Genomic DNA, 13,603 nt, shown 5'->3' on the forward strand with positions numbered 1-13,603 from the left:
TGTTATAAAAGAAAGTAAAAAGGAGCAAACATTTTTCTTATTTCAAAAAGTTTCATGCTTATGCTTATATATTCTCATCTCTTAGAAGTTTTAATCTTAATCTATTTCAATTCCATTTTTATTTTCACTTAGAATTCCATGCTTTCTTAACTTATCCTATATTTCTATTGATTCTCCTTTTTCCCCCTGCCCCCACTCTTTATTCTACACTATTAACCTCTGTGTAGTCCTTTAAATTTATATTTTAACATCATAAATTCTTTATTCACTGTCAGTTCTAAAACAGCTCTTATTTTTTCTGAGTCTTATTTTCCATCCAGTCTTTAAAATTATTTCTTGTATTCATTGCTTAAAAATCATTTGTGTATCTCTGTTGTTTTCAGTTGTTCTCTGCTTCATTCTTTGAAGTTGTAGCTCTTATTCTTGTGAAGCTCAAACAGCTTGTTGATAGAGAATTATCAACCTTAGAATTCTCACCAGTTTTACCACAGCCAGAGAAGGATTTCAACAATGACCGAAGTGCTTGTAGTTCCTTTTCCGCCTTTATGTGTCACTTTGCAGTCCACAATTCCAATCCACAATTAACAAAAGTATCCCTTTTGTTTCCTTTACTTAGAGCCACGCCTTGTTTTGTTTCAACTTATTTTTTACTTTTTCCAATTAGTCCCATTTAAAGTCCACACCTTTAATTTTAAAATTTATTTAGTTCCAATCCATACAGGAAAAACGAAGTCGGAGATATTCCATCAAAGTCAAATTTCAAATCCTCAGGTTTTTTTTTTTCTATTTTTCCCTTTTTATGATCTTTAATCAATTATTAAAAGCTTGCAAATTGTCCAAATTCCAGCTTTAGTTAAAAGTTCCATTTTTCTCTTTTTGTTTAAAGGATCTGGACTTCAATTTCAAGAGTCAAATTTTTGTCAGGTCTTTGGGTACTGCTTCCATTTCTTTTATTCTATGCATATTAACAGTCCTTGTCAATTTAGCCACTATTCCAGGGTTTTAAAAATTTTGTTGCAGTTATCAATTTTAAGGTGCCTCACCGTGAGTTGGTGTTCACTCATCCGGCTTCAATATTTTGTCCAATTCACCACTTCAACCTTCAGCACAATCTTATGCGGCCATCCTGACTTTGGCAGCTTGTAATGGCTGCGGTCCTCATCGCTGGATCGAAGGCTAAAAGGCCGGTGCTGCAGGAAATTTACAACTTCCCTGTTCGCTCCGGCAGTTCCTTCTTTCTTTGCTGTCCCTGCAGGACAGCTATGGTCCATTATGGACCCCCATAACGATGGGGATATTGGCGCTCCCCCCAGAGCTCCTGGGGTTCGCGACTGCCTTGTCGCAACGCTGGCCTTGCCTACTCCCCCAGGATATCTTGATATTTTATGTAACAATAGTTTTTTTTAAGACTGGGCTATCTTTACATTTTTTAACGTGTTGACAAATGAATATTCCTGGCTTTTGTAGGTGTTTTTGTATCCAAATTTTACTACTTGCTTCCAAAGTGTTTCCAGAATTTCCAATATCATTAATAGACCTGTCATTTTCCTATTATTACTCAGTGTCCTTAGCTGGCAGAGCAGTCTCTTTCTTTGCCTCTCATGATCTTGTCACACATCCTTCATGCTGTGACTGTGGTTACTGATTATAGTCTGATTACAAAGATCTCTCTGAATGAAGACCGACCATTCGATCACTGAACCAATTGTTCTTTCTTTCCTGCCCAACATATCATTTTACATAAACAGCAAAAGTTTTTGTTTTGTTTGATGTAGCTATTTGCAGTAAAATGAAGCTTCAGAACTTAACATTAGTACAAACTTAATGGAGTTTTGAATCAGGACAAGGTTGGTTACTATCATATCTTTCACCCTCTTTAAATGGCAGCCTAATCATGACATAGCACCACTGGAAAATATTCCTGCGCCATCTATTAGAGTGTTTCATGTGAAATGTTATAGCTATAATTGGAAGGAAATTTCTTTCCTAATTTATTTTTTCTTTTTCTCTCTCACTTGCTTTCTGTCACACACACAACACATACCTGCATACATGTATATACTATTACTTCAGTGCTCATCTAACTTTGATATTTTGCATTCATTTGAAATAACAGGAGACCCTCTGCTGTTATTGCCATTTTAACTAATACTTTATGAAAAGCTTTTTAATTCATGAATAAGGTCAGTCATAATCTGGAATATCAAATTTGTCACCCAATTCACTACATCTTAATAATAATTGGCTTAATAATTTTAAATTTTCTGAATTTTAATAATTTTAATTGGGGTATTTTATTTATGGGTCAAATTTGACGGTTTTAAATTTTCGGCCATTTATAGAATATGTTATTTTAACTGTTTTAATTTGTATATTGTATTGTTTTAAATTTGGCTGTACACCGCCCTGAGTCCTTCGGGAGAAGGGCGGTATAAAAATCTAAATAATAATAAATAAATAAATAATCTGTTTCCATTGCTTCATTTTCTACATATCCATTATATTATTTCAGTTTAATTTATATCCATTATATTATTTCAGTTTAATTCTTTATGATGGTTCTCTTCTTCAGAAGACTGTGTGCATATCAAAATCTTTTTAAAGTGATATATTTTGGAAAATACTTAAATAGCAAGAAATTCTAAATAGAGAGACTAAAGTTATTCAGAAGTTTGGAGACAAATAATGTTAAATGCATGGCTATACCACAAGATACATTTTGAAAGATATGTATATGTTGAAAATTGGCAGAGTTCTAGTTATGTTAAGTTTTAGGAAATGGACTATGGTTCATTTGGTTTTAGGCACATAATCAGAATATTAGAAACTTGAAGCTTTTTAAATAATAAATGTGTATGTTTCTGTTCTTTTCTATGTTTGTTTAGATCATTTATCAGACTACAGTAAAATGTATTTATTGAATGTCACTGGCTAATCAGTCTGCATTTGTGACTGAATTTAGAAAAAATCTTCAATAAATAAAGCTATAGGTTTCTTAATATGGATTTCTATTGCAGAGATTCTGAAATATTTCAAAACATTCTGGCATTTTATGTGTTGAACAATTATTTTAATTAAAGTCTTTCCTGCTTCAGATCTTTCCTTAAAAAATAGAGCAATAAAAAGCAATCATTTAAAATGAAGGAAGAATAGGCTACAAATAAAAATTATTATAAATTATTTTAAAATAATGCATTTCCTACTTCTCTTTGTACAACACTCTTCAAACCACATTCTACAGACTGGAATAGCTAGCAATACAAAAACCTTTCCTTGAGATCTCCATATTCCACATGTTCTCCAGAGAGGCACTGAGGAGACTCTGAGCTTTAATACACATCCTCTACTTTATAGTCTTCTAGTATGCAAAGCAGACTTTGAAGTCAGAAAGATTAAATGATAAATACAAAAGACTGCTAATTATGAAATCAAAGCTGCTAAAGTATTAGGGGTGTAACTTGTTTAATATATTTAATTGGGTGGAGATTATATTGTGATACTATGTTAAATCATTGCATATTTCCCAAAATTTATAAAGCTTGTTTTCTTTTTAATTACACTTGTTTGATATGAATATTACATAATTTTGGCTACAAATAGCAAGATCAACTTGTTTGTTCTTTCCTTTATGCAGTGACAGATATGCACCAAGTCTTCACGAACTTGGTTACTTTATCATCCCAGTAGTGTGTGATCTAGTAACTCTTCAGTGGTTTATAATGGACAAAACTCACCAAGCAAGAGAAAAACTGAATAGAAAGGAGGAGTAAGTATTATTGAAAACACACATTCTAGACTATATTTAATAACTTGAGAGGTTGCAAGACAACACTCCACAGCATGTACATATATGAATATTTAAATTATTAATAAGAAATAATTAAAAGAATAAGTATCTACTTATTATGTAGATACACACATATAAACCAAATTTTAAGGGAATGATAAACTTGAGATGTAGTAATTGAAATCAGTGTTAGCCAGTTGTTAAGCAAACCTTTCAAATTAATTATAAAATTGAATTTGGAATTGAAATTGAAAAAATACGGAATAGGAGACACTTGAGAAATATAATTGAGAAATATTTCAACTACTATATATTTTCTTATTTTTTAAAACTCAACTTTGAAAGAATGTTGCAGATTATTTGCAGTTTGAGAAAGGGAAACTAAATATGATTTTTCCAAAAATGCAAAGTCATTTTAAAGCCAAGAACTGATTTGCTATCTTCCTATGTGTTTTATAATATTAAGGTGTGCATTGGATGTTTACAATTTCAGGTCCATACTACTAGAAAAGAAGCTGATCAAGACTGCCACAGAGAAATTTTGTCTTCAACAGCTATATAAAGAACCCAGTGTTTCCAGTGCACAGATGATTCATTCATGCAGCAATCTATTGGAAGAATCATTGCCATATTTACAAGGTATGCATCTCTGCATTTCCCACTTCTTTTCTGTTCTGCAAGATGGAGACCTCTGTATCCCTTGGAACTGGAAAAACTGAAAATAAATGCTGCTATATTCAATGTAAAAGAGAACAAATGTCATTTATGCATTGGTATAAATTACTAAATTGAATATTTTCCAAAGTAAATTATGAATAAAAATTCCATGCCAGTATTGGGAAGCAAGGCATAGCATTTCCCTGGATTTTTCTGCTGTTCAGAAAATTGCAAAGTATTGTGTCTGCACTTTTTTTTTTTTTTTTGCAAGACTATATATTTAAGGGGGGTTGAATCTCTCCATTAAGTTGCATATGACTGGGTTTCAAGACTGTAATGAAACTATATAGTGGGGAATGAGGTACACAAACTTTGAATGTAATCCAGGTAGCACACAAATGTGAATCTTACATGTTAATATATATATATTCCCATGTAATACATGAACATACAGATTTTAGTATGCACAAATTGTGTTTGGAGAAGCCTTCTTAGAATGAAAGATGGTCATTGAAATTATTCTGTGGTGCAAATTTTCTTGAAAATAAATATTTCTGCAGCACCCTAGTGGTAAATATTACTGATATACTGTATTTATTTTGCAGAATTATTGTACACCTTGTTTGAGAAAATTTTATAAAGGTTTGTTGAAATGTTTTTGTCTGTTAGATCTTGCACTTTATATTTTTCATGTAAATAAAAGTAGCTCTATATATGGTCAATTATTTCTGAACATGTATTTTAAGCATTTCTGCTTTTGATTAAGATAGTAATATGTGCTTCTTTGTAGGCACTTCAGTAGATATTCCTTGGACTTTTAGGTCAGTTTACCTCAGGCCTTTACAGAGCACAGCCGCTGAGGAACAGTGGCTTCTGGGCCTTCTGGGCAGCCCTGATATACTTACATGCTACTTCATCAGTAATGTAGACTAGACTATGTCCTTACAGAATCCATCTGCATATATGATTGGATGTTCTGTAAAAGATACTTGAAGAAAAATATTTTAGGATCCACTATGGCAGAGGAGAAAGCCATTTATGCTAATTGGGGTCTTTTCTTGCTAAGCATGCAAGCTAGTGAGGAGGATCACCTTACATGGAACTTCCCAGTGTTTGGGACAAGGATGGACTGTGGGAAACTAAAAGTATGCTGAGCACATTTTACGATCTTTAGATAGATTACTGTTTCCCAACTGAGTACTGTATCTTTCAAACATGTTGAGCCATGATTAACATCCTGACTGAGGTTGACCTAAATTGTAGGCCACTCAATTTTGCACTAGGTTGGGAAAGGCTGACATATATGAATAATTCACAGGTAACCCACTTATGGCCCTGCAGATTTTTGCATTCCATCTCCCAACAATGTACAAATACATTGGCTAGGGTAATAGAAACATAAACATCTGCATTACCTAGAGTCCACAGATTGCTCATTCCTGGATAGTCATATGTATCAGATTGATAGCAACCTTACCAATTGATTTTGCTAGCGTGAAAAGAGAACCAGCAGCAATTGTTTGCTAAGAGATTGTGACATATTTCTTCTTACCTGAGTTTATGTATGTATTACATAAAGAAGAGGGGCTTTGATAAAAGTCTGCATACAAACAGTTTTTGAATAGGCCACACTATTTTGAATATTATTGAACTACAATAATAAAGTTGTTTTTATTTTAATCTTCTCAATAACTTTTATAAAAATGCATTATAAGTTGTTTAAAATGGATGACTATCTTGATGAAAACTCTGAATAAAGATGAAAGAAAGACAGATGTTTGTATTAATTCCTACAAATGATGAAGCACTTTTGTCCTAAGTGAAGGCTGTTGATCTCACAGATTCTCAAAAAATAATCCTAAACATCTTTTACTGTTACCTGATGTTATAATTGGAGTCTTTACTGACCTTACCAAAATGTTTAAATAATAATGTGTATTCTAAAAATAAAGCAGAATCTTACAATTATGAGTATGCTATTTTTTTATGGCTGAATTATTTTAGTAAAGGTAGATTATAAAAGTCTTCATTGTGCAGTCTGCCAAACTATGCTTGTTTCCTAGCAGAGGCTAAGTAACTATTTTGTTTGCAATGTTCCGGACTGGTAATAATAAAAATTGCAGAAAGAAAGAATGGGATTTGTTAAACACTTCTGGGTTGCATTATGGCAAATTATAATTTCATAATGACAGCTCATCTCACAAAACATGCTGTGATGTATTAGAACAGGAATATAATAGTGTGGATTTCCATCTTCACAAACTGAGAAAACTGAAGACCCAACTGGTTTAAGGATTCTGTTATGTTATTCCTGACTTTATCAGAAGAGGGCGAACTTTCCAAAAGAATCCTGGAAGAAATCTCAGATAGGACTAGCATTGCAAAGTAGAGATCTGCCTGGGAGTCATAGGTGGAGTCCAATCTTCCTTTCGGTATTGTTGTGCCAAGTTTCTTGCTGCCTCATTTTCTGAAAATCAAACTTAAGGTATTGATATCAATATCTGTTTTTTTAAGAGAACAAAATTGCTGATAGTGCCATTTTCAGTTGGAGGGATTGTTAATTTTACATTAACAATATTTTTTAATTGTGTTCTTAATGCTGCTAAAACTTCAGAAAAGAGAAGTGTGTATTATTTAAGTGCCTATAAATGTTTACTAAAATGATTTTATTTTACAGCTTCAGATTATCAGAGCTAAAAAGTCAAAACCTAATTTTTTTATGGTTTGTAGATTGTATTATGTTCATATGGAAAACAATTATCCAGTGGTGAAATCCAACCGGATTGTGTGAACCAGTAGCGCCAGCGGTGGAAGGCTCCACCCACTGGAACATCATTGCATCCCATTTTTTACCCTCTGAAGGGGAGCATATGTGCAGAAGAGGTGTGCATGTGCAGAAGAGGCTCGTGCGCATAGCGCATGCACTCCCCTGCACACTCCCGTTCCCAAACCGGTAGCGAAGATAAGTGGATTTCACCGCTGCAATTGTCTCAAATAGTCTTTTAGTGGTCTCAAAGGTAGAAGAGTTCATACATAATGAAAAGTAAAGGTGCGGTAAACAGATACCCTGATGATTTGGTGATTCTCAGCAAAGCAAATGGAAACTATTACTGGGAGATACTTCTAGAGAGCTTTTATTACAAAGCTGAGCCTAGATGCTCTCTAGGGAAAACAAAATTAGATGTGAGAATATAGGTATTCTCAATTTATTGTTTATGTGAATATCCAGAACTTTAGTATATTAGAATTCTTTATTGGCCAAGTATGATTAGACACACAAGGAATTGGTCTCCGGTGCATAGGCTCTCAGTGTACATACAACAATAGCGATAGATCATTATAATCATTGTAAAAATATATCATAAAACACTAGATACAACTAGATATAACTAGATAGTGATAGTCATGGATACTTAATAAGCAATCAACATAAATCATACTAGGATACTAACAACAATTTAAATCATAAGTTACAAGCAACAAGTTATAGTCATAAGAAGCTAAGGTGATAGGTAATAGGGAAGATGAGAATAACGATGGTAATATTGCTTTCTAGATAAGAGGTCCCCAATCTTTCGGACCTCAGGGTCCACTAAATTCATAATTTTAAATCCTGTGGACCACTAATATGATCTGCTTAATGACCGGCTGGGTGGGTGTAGCTAGGTAGTCATGTGACTGGGTGGCCATGACCAACTCACTGGCCTCTACTCACACCTCCCCACTTCTCCCCTGCCTGCCCAGGCTCCTTAGGGCCCCAACAGAAAGCAATTGTTGGAGCTAAGCAGCCACCATGAGAAAGAGTTGGCAAAACATCTGGCTCAGTTCAAATTGGATTTGACCGAGAAGGAGGCTCAGCAGAAGCACCTCACTGAGAACTAGGAGCATAGGCTTTCCAAGCAGAGGGAAGACCTGCAGGAGTGCAAGACCAGGTACCGGCACCTGGAGTCTTAACGGGCTGAGATGGTCAGCCAGTTCCAGGCCAGGATGCATTCCCACTGGAACAAGGCCCTCCAGCTCTTCACCACCAGCGGCACTTCCCTCCAGTCTTCACCCAAAGCCCCACACCAGGAGGCTGAAGCAGATCCCAACCCACACAAAAAGACCCTGAAGGGGGAAACTGCAGCAACACAAGCATTCATTGCATGTATCCAGTCCAGGGGGTGTAGTTTGAAGACCCCTGATTTAGTGCAATATAAAAAATGCAAATAATTTTTCTGGGGACCACCAAAATTTTCTCAAGGACCACCAGTGGTCCACAGACCACCAGTTGGTTACCGCTGTTCTAGATAGTTTGACAGTGTTGTGGGAATTAGTTGTTTAGCAGAGTGATGGCATGGGGGTAAAACGGTCCTTGTGTCTAATTGTTCTGACGTGCATGTCTATAATATCATTTTGAGGATAGAAGTTGAAACAGTTTATGTCCAGGATGCAAGGGGTCTGTAGTAGGGATGGGTTCCAAATTTTTTTACTACTGGTTCTGTGGGCATGGCTTATTTGGTGGTCATGGCTTGGTGGTCATGTGACTGAGTGAGTGTGGCCAACTTGAAGTCATTCAAGGCAAGGTGGGGTGGCACCTTGCTGTGAGTGACATCAAGTTGGCCACACCCACTCAGTCACATGACCAATGCTGCAGAGACAGGTCCATTTCCTACGTACTTCCCCCCATTGGGCTGGCAAAATAAAAGCCTGCCTGCCAAGCAGCCTGAACTGGAAAACAGGGGCTACCCTTGATGTCTAGAAAAACAGCCTTTCTTTTAATCGCCTCATCAAACCACAAACTCAGAGCTTCGGTCTCTGAATAATGGCTGGAGGTTCTGGGCCCGCTTGCATCTGGAGAGCTGCCATCTCTTATATCTTTCGCAAGACGGACAAAACCTCACTTGCCATCTGTAATTTGGGGGGCCAAGACGCCCTAAGCTTTCCCCATCACCCCCTGCAACTTCCCTACAAACAGAAGATCTGGGTATTGGGGAGTCTGGGAGTTAAAGGGCCTCAGCACAGCCATTGACAAAGGCAGAAAGGGGGCTTTTCAGTCCCAGGGGGGCAGTGCCTCTCAGCTGTCCTTCCACAGGCTTCTTGGCAAGCAGCTGCCAGGCAGGAGGACCGCCCAGTAGGAGTGCCAGGTTGGAGGAAAAGCAGGGAAGCGACTAAGGGGGGAGAGAGGGACAAAGCCTTTTACGTGAATGCACATAAAAAAGGGGTGGGATTTTGACAAACTTCCCCCCCCAGGACCAAGAAGAGATTCAGTTCCCTCTCGCCCTCCCCCCTCCACTTCCAAGAGCCTCCAACTTTGCAGCTGCTGCTGCCCCTCGCCTCTCCTGTCCCGGGTGCCATTTCCTCCCCACTTGACAGCTGCAGTCTCAGAGGGAAAGAGGCGGCAGTGAAGCCCTGTCACCTGGGAGAGGACAGTGGAGGGACACGTGACATGTCCATTGCCCTTGCTGCTGCTGCTTTTGCTGTCAGCTTTTTGCCATTCTTAAAGTTGATCGTAAAGAGCTAGAAGACGTTTTCTTAGATCTCTGATGCTCCAATAATGACTTGGGGGAGATCTAAGGAAACGTCTTCCAGCTCTTTATGATATAATAAGATAAATATATGAATGTGCAGAAATGGACAAATTATCGATGGAAATGAAGAAGAGGGAAGATACTAAGTACTATCGAATATGGAATAGATGGTATTCCAGGCTGGAGAGTATGCATAAAACTTAAGAGAGATTTTTGTTATGAGACTGAATTCTGAATAGAGGTTAAAATAATTTAAATAAGAATATTAGTTTATAGAGATACTTAGAAGTAGAATCTGTATATAGAGGTTAAATAGGATAAGAGATACTGATGTAGGAAAAGCTGTTATGAGTAATATAATTTTGACATCTTTGTGTGTTTTATTTTATTTTATTTATTTTTGTGTATTGTGCTTTTTTTTGTCTTGTGTATTTTAACTTTTGGAAATTTAATAAATATTATTTATTAATATTAAAATATTATTAATATTATTAATATTAAAATAAATAAGAGTGGTGAGAAGCTGCAGTGGGGGTGACAGGGGCTTGTGTGTGTGTGTGCGTGTGCGTCCCTCCACGGGGACAGCCAGCCACCACCGCCTCTTTTCCTCAGAGGAAATAATGACTTGGGGGAGATCTAAGGAAACATCTTCCAACTCTTCACGATCTCCTGAAATCCTGACGAAAGAGAAAAGTACTTTGGAGCTATTTAAGCTTCTCCATCCGTCACAAATTAAACTAACTTATTTGACTCAGCATGTTAAATCTGAAAAACTGGTATCAAGCAATGAAACATGCCTCCAACTTGTGTTGGAAGCAGTGGAAAGCCAATCTCTCAAAGGTGAGAATTTCCAGCAAGTTATATCCCCCATCTCATTTCTGCCTCATTTTGGCCAAAACATGGATGTTATCATGGTTATTGGTGGTGTGTCTGAGGCAGGTGATTATTTGAGTGAGTGTGTAGGGTATTTTATTGATGAAGATACTGATATTGATTGTTTCCTGATTGCTAATTTGTAGCCTATGACTATCATTAAGTGTTATAAATGTTGTACCTTGATGAAGGTATCTTTTCTTTTATGTACACTGAGAGCATATGCACCAAGACAAATACTTTGTGTGTCCAATCACACTTGCCCAATAAAAAATTCTATTCTATTCTAAGATAGATGGGTGAAAAGTGGTGAGAAGCGACAGAGGAGGTGACGGGTTTGTGTGTGTGTGTATGTGTGTGTGTGTGTGCACGTGTGCGCCTGCCCCTCCACGGTCCTCTCCCTGGGGACAGCCAGGGCTTCGCCACCTCCTATTTTCCTCAGAGGAGTGCCTCCAAGTCCTTGCGAAGGGGGACACACACACACATACACACACCCTGCCCTGTTGCCTCCACTGCTGCTTCTTTTGCTTTTTGCCATTCTTAAAGTTGATCATAAAGAGCTGGAAGATGTTTTCTTAAATATCTGACACTCCACCAATGACTTGAGGGGGATCTAAGGAAAAGTCTTCCAGCTCTTCACAATCGACTTTAAGAGTGGGGAGAAGTGGACTTCCGGTGGCGCCACATTCTTCGCTGGGCGCCTAATTAAGGCGCTCTGCACTGAATTTCGTAAAAGCTGGCGAAAACAGCGAAAAACAGTTGTTCGCCAGCTTCAATTTCTCTCCTTAGGAGAAAGGGAGAGGATAGAGTGGCGGGAGAGTGGTAGATCTCCCCAGAGGCTTTGTTTTGTTATGCAGAGCCCCGGAGGGTTGAGTCCCACTGTAATCCTGCCAAGCTCTGATCTTCGGCACGCTCCTGCAAAGGCAGGAAAAGAAGAAAGTGTCCATCTCTGCTTAATTGATTTTTTTCCTTGTGGATTTCTATATACAGACGGAACAAGCACGAGTGAAAAACTACTGGATTGCAAATATTTTTGATTTCTTGACTTCTACCTTTTAAACAGAGAAAATTCCCTTTTTGCTTTAACTGATTGCTTAAAATGGCATCTGAGAGGAAGTGAAAGTGAATTGAATCGAAAGTGGAAGCAGGCAGTGTAACTAAGAAGCTAAGAAACGCTACTTCTGGATTGTAACGAATTGAGCTCTCCTATACTTAAAGGGGAAAAGAGAAGTTTTTAAACTTAAATTTTGTGACTTTAAAAATTGAAATGGCTACTAAACCACCTAAGACTGCTGGCAGAAGGGGATCTGAAATAGCTTTGGAAGATTTGATTAAAGAGCAAAGAAAAGTATCTGCAGAGAGATTTAAGGAGATGATGGAAAAAATTATGGATAATAATGAAAAAATAAGAGAAGAAATAAAAAAAATAATAAAAAGATAAGAGAAGATATTTTGATGGCTTTTCAAGGTTTGGCAAATAGACTGGAGGGGTTGGAGGAGGAGGTGCAAGAAATAGTCCAGTCAAACCAGCAATTAGAAAATAAAATGGGAGGGATGCAAATAAAATTGGACAAAAATTAAGATCAAGTGGTGGTGATGCAGTATAGGATGATGGAAAGAGCTCTGAAAATTAGGGGATTACAGGAAGAAAAAGGTGAAGATTTTAAAAAAATCTTAACAGAAGCCCTGGCTGAATTTATTGAAATTGATCCACAAGAGGTTACTTATCAAATTGATAAAATTTATAGAGTTAATTCCTGGATTGCTAGGCAGAAGAAACTTCCTAGAGATATTGTGGTTTATTTTTTGAAAAGGACAGTGAGAAATCAGATTTTGCAAGTTGCATATCAGAAAAAGTTGAGAATAGCAGACCAGGAGCTGAAGGTTTTGAAAGAGATTCCTCCCAAGATGTTAAGGGATAGGAAGGATTTTATATTTTTTACACAAGAACTTAAAAAGTACCAGATTCAATTTAGATGGGAAGTTCCAGTTGGTTTGACAGTGTATTATCAAGAAAGAAGATATCGTATTGATACTGTGCTTAAGGCCAAAGATTTTCTTTCTACTGTGCTGAAAGTTGAAATAGAAGTAATAGAACAAAGAATTCAAGAGACCCAAATGGGTGTGGAAGCTGAGGTGACCTCAATGATGTTACCATCTAAAGAACAACCACAAGAACAAAGAGTGACCAGGGGAGCCCTTAAGCGTAAAGAAAAGGAGCAACAAACTCAGAGTAAAGGTCAGGATTCTGCTACAGAAGCAGTGGGAGGAGCAAGGCTGAAGATACGGGAGGAAGATCTTCAGCTGATTGTTCAAAAGCTTCAGGAGGCCAGTAATGGCAAATAAAATTCTGACTTGGAATGTTAATGGTTTGAATTCAGCTCAGAAGAGAAGAAAAATATTTCATTATTTGAAACAATTTAGAAATGATGTGATTTGCCTACAAGAAACACATATTAAATCATCAGATAATAAATACTTAATAAACTCAAAATTAGGTAAACATTTTGCTGCCTCAGCTTTGGATAAGAAAAATGGTTTAGTGGTATATTTGAGAAAAGATATACCAGCCAAGTTAATAGAGGCAGATACTCACGGAAGATATATTGCCATTGAACTTATATTAGAAACAAAAAAGACCCTTTTGCTTGGTATATATGCACCCAATCAGCAACAAGAAAAATACTACAGAATGTTGTATGACAAGCTGATTCTATGGGATTACAGATCGTGTATTATATTAGGAGATTGGAATGGAGTAATTGATACACGAAAG

At 36.9% G+C, this 13,603-nt stretch overlaps 1 protein-coding gene across 4 annotated transcripts in view; it reads left to right on the forward strand.

The window, feature by feature from the left end:
* Window positions 1-6,409, forward strand: part of TCAIM (T cell activation inhibitor, mitochondrial) — a 30,602-nt gene extending 24,193 nt beyond the window's left edge. For all 4 annotated transcript variants that reach the window (XM_058182056.1, XM_058182059.1, XM_058182057.1 and 1 more), the window contains 2 exons: window positions 3,635-3,766; window positions 4,281-6,409. In XM_058182056.1, coding sequence (XP_058038039.1) covers window positions 3,635-3,766; window positions 4,281-4,506 — 358 coding nt within the window. In that variant the 3' untranslated portion in view covers window positions 4,507-6,409. The remainder of the gene's footprint in view (window positions 1-3,634; window positions 3,767-4,280) is intronic.
* Window positions 6,410-13,603: the final 7,194 nt, after the last annotated feature.

This window comes from Ahaetulla prasina, chromosome 4 (assembly GCF_028640845.1).
Source record: "Ahaetulla prasina isolate Xishuangbanna chromosome 4, ASM2864084v1, whole genome shotgun sequence".
Lineage (NCBI taxonomy): Eukaryota > Metazoa > Chordata > Lepidosauria > Squamata > Colubridae > Ahaetulla > Ahaetulla prasina.